Source organism: Charadrius vociferus, unplaced genomic scaffold (assembly GCF_000708025.1).
Source record: "Charadrius vociferus isolate BGI_N301 unplaced genomic scaffold, ASM70802v2 scaffold67, whole genome shotgun sequence".
Lineage (NCBI taxonomy): Eukaryota > Metazoa > Chordata > Aves > Charadriiformes > Charadriidae > Charadrius > Charadrius vociferus.
The window spans coordinates 11,961-21,279 of NW_009649485.1; the positions used below are offsets into that span (position 1 = coordinate 11,961).

The following is a 9,319-nucleotide window of genomic DNA, read 5'->3' on the forward strand; positions in this document are numbered from 1 at the left end:
TATGGGGGCGGGGGGCGAAGGGGGGCAGCCTGTTACAGTTTATACTAAGACTTAAGCTCAGCTGTCTGAAAAGCTAAGAGGAACCTTAAATTGTTTTTACACCCATAGTACAATATAATGTGGGAGATGATGGATGTGTTTGAGAAAATGAGGGGAGGCAAAAAGTCTACATTGCTCCTTGATGCTAATTTCTCCCTTGAGGTGATTTTAACAACTGTGAAATATCCAACTTGAAATAATTAAGTTTCTGTGTTTGTTCAGCAAACGTTAACCAAGAAATATAAGGGAAGCAATTAAGTATTGTGTGCTACCAAACCCATTCAAATTTTAGTATGTACTAAAAGTCGTATCCTTATGTGAAATCACCCACAGTAAGTTGCCCTACCCTGAGGCACCTCATTTTAGTGTCTAGGTGGTTTTAGGTCTCTCTATTTGAACAGAAGAAAGTCTTCATTAAAAAGCATAACCAGGGAGGAATGCAAATGAAGAGATTCATCTTCTGTACCAATAGGCAGATTCAGGATTTGCATAGGTCTGATCACCTAGGCTCCATCAACACTTAGTAGAGAGAAGCAGGCAGTTCTCAGTTACGATTGATCCCATTCTTGGGAAAAATAATTTTGAAATTGCAAGGCTTCTCAGCCTAAAAAATACCAGTGGATCAAAGACAACTTGCCTAGTTGGACAATTTACTTAATGGGATTTAAAACCAGTTTATAGTTTGGTTCACTTAAACCTCTGGGAAAAATGTCTCCTTTCACAAAAGGGACAAAATAATTTAGCATCACCAAGGACAAAGAATCAGGTCTTCAGCTGATGTGAAACTGGTATAGCTCCAGCAAAGACCAAGTGGCCAAGACTGATGAATCATTTCTCATGTACAAAAGCTCCCTAAGCAGTCCTAGGGTAAACCCACTGTATGCCATTGACAGCTACGGTGTCAAGGACAGGCTACTCTACAAGGGAAGGTGAGCTAGGAACTGAGGGTCACAGCAAGGGAGGAAGGTTTCTACATCACCAACAAGGAGCCAGGAAGTCAAATCAGCAAACTCAGGGTAAGAATCAGGTTTGGAGATTGTAACCAGCATCAGCCAAGAGTCCAGTGATCACCCAGCAAATCTCAGGTGGCAATTCAGATCCAGTCAAGCCAAACAGGACTGATGTCCGGAATAAGGAGGTACAAGACTTGCTGCAGACAGAGCTGCAACATAGCTCCTGTGTAGCACAGATGGGAGCTAAGGACAAGATTCTCAGTTAAAGGCAGTTCCAAGTGGAGGTGGGGTTATGACCAGGTTTATTACCAGTTTCTTAATGACAGCTGTTATCAGCAAGCCATCCTAAAGCTAAATGAGAAAGATGGAAGTGCACTGCAGTCCCTCATAAATGTAACTTTCATCATACTATGGTGAATACGCACCAACCCCAATAAAACCTCAGCCAAATAGTCATCCAGGTCAAGCCATTGTAGCTGTACTGCAGTAAAGAATTGTATTGGTGCCATTTCTGAGCCAGCCAGGCCACGACAGCATCCCTACTTCCCCATGGAACAGCTCCACAGAAAGGAAGGGGTTTGGTGTCCCTGCACCCTGATGCCTGACTCAGTGTCATGGGGTGCTGGAACCCAGCCTGCAGCAGCCCCATATGGGCCTTCCCCATGTCCTCACCACAGCTGGGGGCACCCGAGATGAACACATGGAGCAGGGACACCGGGTCCCAGTTGTACTTGGAGGGGTCAGATGGTACCCTGCCACATTGCACAGGGGACATATCCCCCCGGTTGTGTTTGGAAGTAATCAGGGCACTCCATAGCAAACTTCCCCTTGGCTGTGGTTTCAGTTCTGCCTTCGACCCCAACATGGGCAGCCCCAGGAAAGGGGAAGAGAAACTGCAGGGTGAGGGGATGCGCCAGGGGACAGCCAGGGAGGAGCAGTGGATAGGGGACATTGTGGGGGTGGGGCCAGCTCTGGTCCCCCCATTGACCCTCCAGTGCTGAACACTGGTAACAATGGGGACAGAGCAGGAGTATGGACTCCACCATTCCTGTTCGCATGCCCGGGGGCATTTGGAGAGGGGGATAGGGTTCCCCACCAAAGATGGTGGGAAGGAGAGGGGAGTGCCAGGTTGCAGCCCAGCCCCAGGCCCTCTCCTGGGGACATTTATGGGAGCGTTGGAGCTCCCCAGCACTGCAGGGAAGCAGAGAGGCACCTCCCAGGCCCCACGGTGTGGATGGAGCTCCGTGGAAATGGGGAGGCTATTCAACCACTGCAGCCCCCTGGAATGGACCTCAGGGCAGGTCGAACATGGTCCCATCCCTGGCCCAGCTTGGCCATCCTGCCTGGCCGAGTGCTGCCACTCCAAATGTCTGTGACTGTCAGTGGGAAACAGTCCCTTCCAGGCCCCGCAGCCTATCTCTCCCCTTGGGGACCATCACACTGGAGCTGTTCCAGCTCATCCACTTCCTACACCCTGAGATGAACTCCTGGAGGAGCTGCTTCCTCCAGCCCTGCCTGCATCCATTTCCAACCCTGCAGCGTGGGCCAGGCGGGAACCACTCATCATCTCCTCCTTGGGGAGCCCCTTCCCCAGCATCAGGCCAGCAGTGCCAAGGGGTCAGGGGATATAAGCAACTCTCCTCACTCTTGCCCCCCTGAGCTTTCCATGGCCACAGTCTTCACCCGCACACCTGCTCCAGCTCTGCTCCTGTTGGTTTATCACATCACGGCTTCTACCTGCATCCCTTCAGTGTGGCCTGGATGTGGGATGCCTGAGAGATAACAAAGAGGCATGGGGCCAGAGCAGAGCCTGGGGCCATGGGGAGCCCAGGCATGCGGCCAGGGTGTGGGAACAATGTTTGTCTCCTCTGTGGGAAAGACAGCAACATAGGGGCAAACCCACCTGGTCAAGTAGGCATCACAGAGCTGATGGAGATGTTTGTTCTATGCAGGGCCAGACATGCTGGGCACAAGTGGAAGGGACGTTTGTGTAAGGGATAGTGGATGTCCATCGCCAGGTGGTACCTCCACCTGTAACGGGAGTAGAAAAGAAGGGTTGGGTCACCCATACTGCCCTGATTGTCAAAGTGCTGCTGCAGCCATGAGGGACCCCTCCTGCAGCCGGTGGCATGGCCTCACTCCCACCCAAGTTCCCCCAGCCCTCACAGCCATACTCAGGGTGCCCCAGCCCAGCCCATCCCAAGCAGGAACATTGTGCCCTCCCCAAAACCTCAGTGCCAGCCCCATTGGCTGCCAGGACCACTAACACCAGTGGAGCTGCCTGGGAAGAGCCACCCTGACAAGAAGTGTGCTGCCACATTTCTCACAGCCCCTTCCTCCTGCCGCTGCACCCACTACTGCACGCTCGGGGCCTCGCTGCTGACACCATGCAGCCCCCTTGCCGCTACCTACTCCTCCTTCTCTACCTCCTCTTCCTCTCTGGGACATGGGCAGACCTGGAGGGTAAGTGGGAGCCCTGGCTTATCCACATCTTCTCCCATGCCCCCATAGGACCCTACAGGAGAGGGGCTTCCTGCTCCCCACCCGCCTTGGGCACTTGCCTCCTCACCCCTCCTTGTCCCCTGGCTCCACAGCTCCTCCCTGGTGGGGATGCAGCCACCCCAGCTGGGTGCAGAGGGTGGGAGCTGGGGCTGCTAAGGATGCAGGGGGCTTATGGGGGCCCGCAGGTCCCTGCAACCTCGAGGAGAGGATACGTCCCTCAGCCCTTCCACTTTCCCCAGCTCTCTCCTCCTACTCCCATCTCCCCCTGTCAACTTCATCTCGCGTAGAGTCCTTCACTGTCCGGTTGCTCCAGACCTCCACCTTCCAAAACACCTCCTTCGTGGACACAGAGGGGCTAGGCCTGCTGGAAGACATCGAGCTCGGTTCTCTTGATAAGCACACCTGGACCATCCGCTTCTACCAGCCCTGGGTGCGCCCAGCCCTGCCCCGCAGTGACTGGGACACCATTCAGAACATGATCAGGATCTACCTCCAGCAGTTCAACCACCTGATCAATGAAGGTGCCATGCAGAAGGATGTGCCCTGTGAGTACCTGGTCTTCTCTGCGTCCCCTCTTCAAACAGTATGTGGGAAGTGGGGAAGGACCCGGGATTGCTGGCACTGCACAGGGGATGCTGACCATGCCTGCAGAAAGGCAGTCCCAGACCCTCATGCAACCTCTCTCTCCTCCCTGCTCCTCCAGACCCCTTTGTGGCCCAGTGCATGGCAGGCTGTGAACTCTACCCCAACAGGACCTCCCGGGCCTTTGCCTATGTGGGCTACAATGGCCAGGACTTTCTCAGCTTCGATGTGGACAATGCCACTTGGCTCCTCTCCCAAGACACCAACCTGTCACGGTACGTCCAGGCTGTTCTCCAGAACTTTACTGCTTTCAGTGAGTTGGTGGAAGTCCTTTTCAATGATACCTGTGTTGACGACATGGAGCTGTTACTGCACTATGGGAGGGCAGCTCTGGAGAGACAAGGTAAGACCCTCCCTGACCCTGGCACAGCCACCCCAAAGACCCACAAATACTGGGGCCAAGTGGTGCCCCACCAGGGCTCCCCACACCCCTTTGCTCTCGCCCCCCAGAGCTGCCTGTGGCCACGGTCTTCGCCCGCACACCCAAACCAGACCAGCTCCTGCTGGTTTGCCATGTCACTGGCTTCTACCCACGGCCCATCAGCGTGGCCTGGCTGCAGGATGGACAGGAGGTGCCGCCGGGCCCAGCACTCAACACCAGCACCATCCTGCCCAACTCCGACCTCACCTACCAGATCCGCAGCATCCTGGCCGGGGCCACCCGTGACAGGCACAGTTATGATTGCCGTGTGCGCCACCGCAGCCTGGGCAAGGGCAGCCTCCTCATCCCATGGGGTAGGTGCCACCCATGGGGACAGGGATGGGGATCCTGAACTGCCCTGCCCCATGGAATGGAGCAAAGCCAGGAAGGCTTACGGTAGCGTCTGCTTGCATTTATCAGGGAACTCAGAGTTGGTGCTGATCACAGGGCTCGGAGCTGGCACCTGGGTCGCCCGGCCTGCCGCCACAGCGCTTTGGGTGTGGAGACGCAGGTGAGGGTGTTTCTGCCCCGTGGAGCTCCGGCCCTGCTGGCTGCTGGCTGCACCCCTATGAAGTCTCTTGCATGCAGTACCCATGAGCCAACACCTTCTCATTTCAGAAAGCACCAGCAGATGGAGGAATCGGACTCCAGGAATTCCATTCTGAGCAAAGAAGCTTAGCCCAGAAGGGAGCCAACAGCCCCCATTTCTTTCCACCACCCTCACAGGGACAAAAACTCTACCTTTTTCTGGTTTGACAAAATTCTGGGCACTGCTGAGTGCGAGATCAACTTGACTCGGAGATGCAGGGGGGAAACCTGGGGGGATCCTGGCCTGCTTCAATTTGCTAAGTAGAGAAGGATGTAGACAAGTATGTTGCTAAGTAGACAAGGACAAGACCTCTTCACTCATTAAACATGATCACTTCTTACCTCATGGCACTGTCCCATGCACCCACTGAGGCTCTTTAGGCCACCCCAGTGCCCAGTGGCAATTTTTCCCTGTTCTGGTACCATAACACATTTATCAGTAGGCAGTAAGCTGTGCCCTTCTACTGTCACTTGCTATCATTTTTGCCTAAAAGCTGCCTTTATTAACCATATTTCAGAAATATTTGTGCTGAGGCTGAACTTTTCCACACAGACTAACAGCACCCGGCCACAGTTTAATGAAGTCCTGAGTAACACAGAAACTCTGATGTAGTCTGTGGGAATTGCATATGTGTATAAAATGAAATAAAAACATTCATGTTTTTACTAAGAACACATGCCTTTTGTAAGAATTTGAATGGGCTCTGGGAGGTTTTGACCAGCTGCAAATGGAAGCTGGAGCACCACTGTGCACCACCTGCAATTGGTGCTAATTGCAGGGAACAACAAAGCCAAAAAAAAAAAAAAAGGTAAAAGAGTATTTGTGAATATACAAACATGTTCTTACCTATTTCGTGCAAATAAGCAACTGTGCACATGGGGGTAAATGCCCCCAAGCTTCCCAATTAAGGAGAAAAAGGAAGCCAATCTCCCATCAGAGACAGCGGAGTTCAGACAAGCATAGGAAGGAATTTAGTTCCTGCTCCCCATCAACCACACACTTGAATGTGCGGCTTCAAAAGGGTCGGTTTCACAGGACAACTTCCTCGCAAAGTTTCACAGGAAAAGTCTCTGGCAGCTATGTGAGAGCAACTACCAGCTGAGATAGAAGAAAACCAGGCTGGCCTGTGGCCACATCTACCACAACTCTGCCAGGGCTGGTTCTCCCCTGGCCAAACCTGGTGACCCACAGTGCTGTGGGCAGGACTGAATTTCCCTGACAGTCAGAGTCACCTGCCAGCACTGTGGACCTCAAGGTTCTCGCTGCAGGAGGAGGGATGCTGAGTCTCTCCCGGTCCTTGCCGAGCTAGGACAGACAGATGAAACTTTCAGGTGCAGGTAGGGCTCACCTGGGGGCTGGAGCCCACAGTCTCAGCACCAACAGGGCACATGGGGTGATTCATCTCCCAAACAGAGTGAAACACCCTGCAGCACTCATGAGACTTGGTAGGATGAAGCTCACCCAGCAAACCTGGAGAGCAGATGCAGCTGGTGAGCAAGAAAAGGTGGTTGTGTACACGATCTCCCGAGAGACCCTACAATAACACACACACAAGCACCCAGGCATTTCAAGAGGTGTCTTCAGGCATTTCATCCCAGCCCTCTAGGGGCTGGTGCCCACACCCCCAGTGCAGGACCCAGATGCACTGCAGCCCACCCCACCCTAACTCACCCAGGCACAGGTCTGGGCTCAGGGGGGAAGGTGGGGGTTACAGCCCTCACCTGAGGGGAGTCTGGAGACTCATGGGGTGTGTGAGGACCAATGGTCACATGAGGTGTTAGTGCAAAGACCTACAGTCACCTGGACGGGGGGGGTGGGGGGGGACAGGGACACGACAATGAGGACCGGTGGTCACCTGAGAGGACTGTAAGAACCAATGTCACCTGAGGGGACTGTAAGGACCAATGGTCTGCATGGACAAACAGCTCCCCTGCCTGCTTTGGTCATTTGCTGACCAAAGGAAGTGACAAAATCAAGGAGAAAGAAGTTAAGACCTCTGCTATAACAAGAAAGAAAGTGAAAAAAAACACCCAACAAAAATGGGAGGATGAATACATTCAATAGAGATGAGGAAGAGCTAAAGCGGAACTTCTGGTCCACTGCAACAGTGGAAGATATCTGGAGAAAATTCAGAGGGGACTGAACGCATCATGAGCACCTGCAAAGCCAGGTCTCTGCTCCTGCCTCATCAGCTACTCAGCCACCAGTGACCCCACATGCACCTGCAAAGCCAGAGGCCTGCTAATGGCCTATCAGCTGCTCAGCAAGAAGTGACCAACAGTCACCTTAAGGGTAACCGTGAGGACAAAGACTGCATGGACAAAGATCCCCCTACCCCTTCCGTCACTGGCCATGCCATGGCTGCGCTTTGTCATCCTACCAGCTAAACACTCTCTTCTGACACTAGCACTGGTGGACCTGCTGGGAAGGAGGTGGACATTGTTGTGTCGTGGCCAGACATCCCCTGGGTGATGCCCAGGTGACCTGCTGGGGAAGTGGGATTGTTGGTGTCATTTTTGGGCCTGCCATGCCACCACAGCATCCCCACTTCTTCATGGGACAGCTCCCTGGAAGGGAACGGGTTCAGTGTTTGGAGGTTACCAGGGCACACCCCCTCAAACTTCCCCTTGGCTGTGGTTTCAGTTCTGCCTTCGACCCCAACATGGGCAGCCCCAGGAAAGGGGAAGAGAAACTGCAGGGTGAGGGGATGCGCCAGGGGACAGCCAGGGAGGAGCAGTGGATAGGGGACATTGTGGGGGTGGGGCCAGCTCTGGTCCCCCCATTGACCCTCCAGTGCTGAACACTGGTAACAATGGGGACAGAGCAGGGGTATGGACTCCACCATTCCTGTTCGCATGCCCAGGGCGCATTTGGAGAGGGGGATAGGGTTCCCCACCAAAGATGGTGGGAAGGAGAGGGGAGTGCCAGGTTGCAGCCCAGCCCCAGGCCCTCTCCTGGGGACATTTATGGGAGCATTGGAGCTCCCCAGCACTGTTCCTGCAGCCATGGGCTGAGCAGGAACTGCTTGTCACCTCCTCCATGGGGACGCCCGTCCCAAGGGTTAAGCAGGCAGTGCAAGGAGGAGCCTGAGCTGGAGGTGCCAGAAGGAGCCCAAAGTAGCCCTTCTCCCCATGCGGGGCTGAGAGGACAGTGGCCATCTTTCTCCAGTCAGGGCTGAAATCCAAAAGACATCATCACCTCCATCAGAGCTGATGCATCCTACAAGAATGGGGATGGGGGTGAGGTACCATCAGTGGGGAGGGGAAGTCAGGGGAACCCAGCTCAGGTCCTTGAGCATCTGTTTTCTCCTAGTGCCATTTCCTGGACCTCCCTTTTCCTCCCCTCTCCTTGTGTCTGGGCTCTCCCCAGCCCTAGCCTGTTGCCGCACTTCATGCTCAAGAACTTATTTCAACTTTCCTCCCTCCCACACATCCCCAGCCCCCAGCTCAAAACCTCTGGGGCCCTCCCCAACACGTCTGCACCAGTCCCATTGGTGGAGAGCCACCGCTGTGACTGCTGGGCTTGTGACCCCATGGGTGGTGCTTCCTCTTCCTGCAGTCGCAGCTGCTGCTGCTGCTTCAGCCTTGCCTGCATGCACCATGCAGCCCCCTCACCTCCTCCTCTTCCTCTTCCTCCCCCTCCTTCTCCCTGGGATGTGGGCAGACCCAGAGGGTAAGTGGGAGCCCTGGCTCACCCCAACCTCTCTCACCCCCCAGACCCCACAGGTTCCTCAGGGGAGGCATGGCCAGGCCACTGTCCTCTGCATGGGGGGGATGATCGCTAGCATCAAAGGGCCACCCTCCACCATGCAGCACCCAAAGGTGCCCTGTTCCTGCCCACCCTCTCTGTTCCTGTCTCCAGCTCAGGGCTTCATGCTCCACCGGCTACAGCACAGGGGCTCAGGCACCGAAGCAGAAGTGGGACCAGGGGTCCCCAGTGAGGCCTAGGGTGTTGGGGTTCCCCTAAAGGTGCCTTCCTTCTACAGGGAGCCCATGGGTGCCAGGGGGATCTCAGCTCTACGTGATGGTCTGGGCCCCTTCCAGCAGCCTCTTGTTTGTTGGGGAGGTGCACCTGCAAGAGGGTGTTTTGGGTGCTACCGTTGCACAGAGCGTTTCACCACAATGCCGTGAGGCCTCATGTTTCCGGGGTGGGGGAGGTGGGGGAGGGGGCGGG

The 9,319-nt window shown here is 54.8% G+C and overlaps 2 protein-coding genes across 2 annotated transcripts in view; both read left to right on the forward strand.

Moving 5' to 3' along the window:
• Window positions 1-3,379: 3,379 nt before the first annotated feature.
• On the forward strand, window positions 3,380-5,236 carry LOC104290784 (antigen-presenting glycoprotein CD1d-like). The gene is made up of 6 exons (XM_009889941.1): window positions 3,380-3,455; window positions 3,782-4,039; window positions 4,198-4,479; window positions 4,587-4,871; window positions 4,978-5,068; window positions 5,176-5,236. Exons 1-6 carry the CDS (start codon window positions 3,380-3,382, stop codon window positions 5,234-5,236), a joined length of 1,053 nt encoding a protein of 350 aa, XP_009888243.1.
• Window positions 5,237-8,745: 3,509 nt separating this feature from the next.
• LOC104290759 (T-cell surface glycoprotein CD1b-3-like) overlaps window positions 8,746-9,319 on the forward strand; it is a 3,287-nt gene continuing 2,713 nt past the window's right edge. The window contains exon 1 of the mRNA XM_009889907.1: window positions 8,746-8,818. Within this exon, the coding sequence (XP_009888209.1) occupies window positions 8,746-8,818 (73 nt within the window). The remainder of the gene's footprint in view (window positions 8,819-9,319) is intronic.

Bases quoted from the DNA above. Each gene is read 5' to 3' on its own strand.
- LOC104290784 (XM_009889941.1), top strand. From the start codon at position 3,380: ATGCAGCCCCCTTGCCGCTACCTACTCCTCCTTCTCTACCTCCTCTTC. The intron at 3,456-3,781 runs GTAAGTGGGAGC...CATCTCGCGTAG, and splicing joins GACATGGGCAGACCTGGAGG to AGTCCTTCACTGTCCGGTTG. The intron at 4,480-4,586 runs GTAAGACCCTCC...CTCGCCCCCCAG, and splicing joins GGCAGCTCTGGAGAGACAAG to AGCTGCCTGTGGCCACGGTC.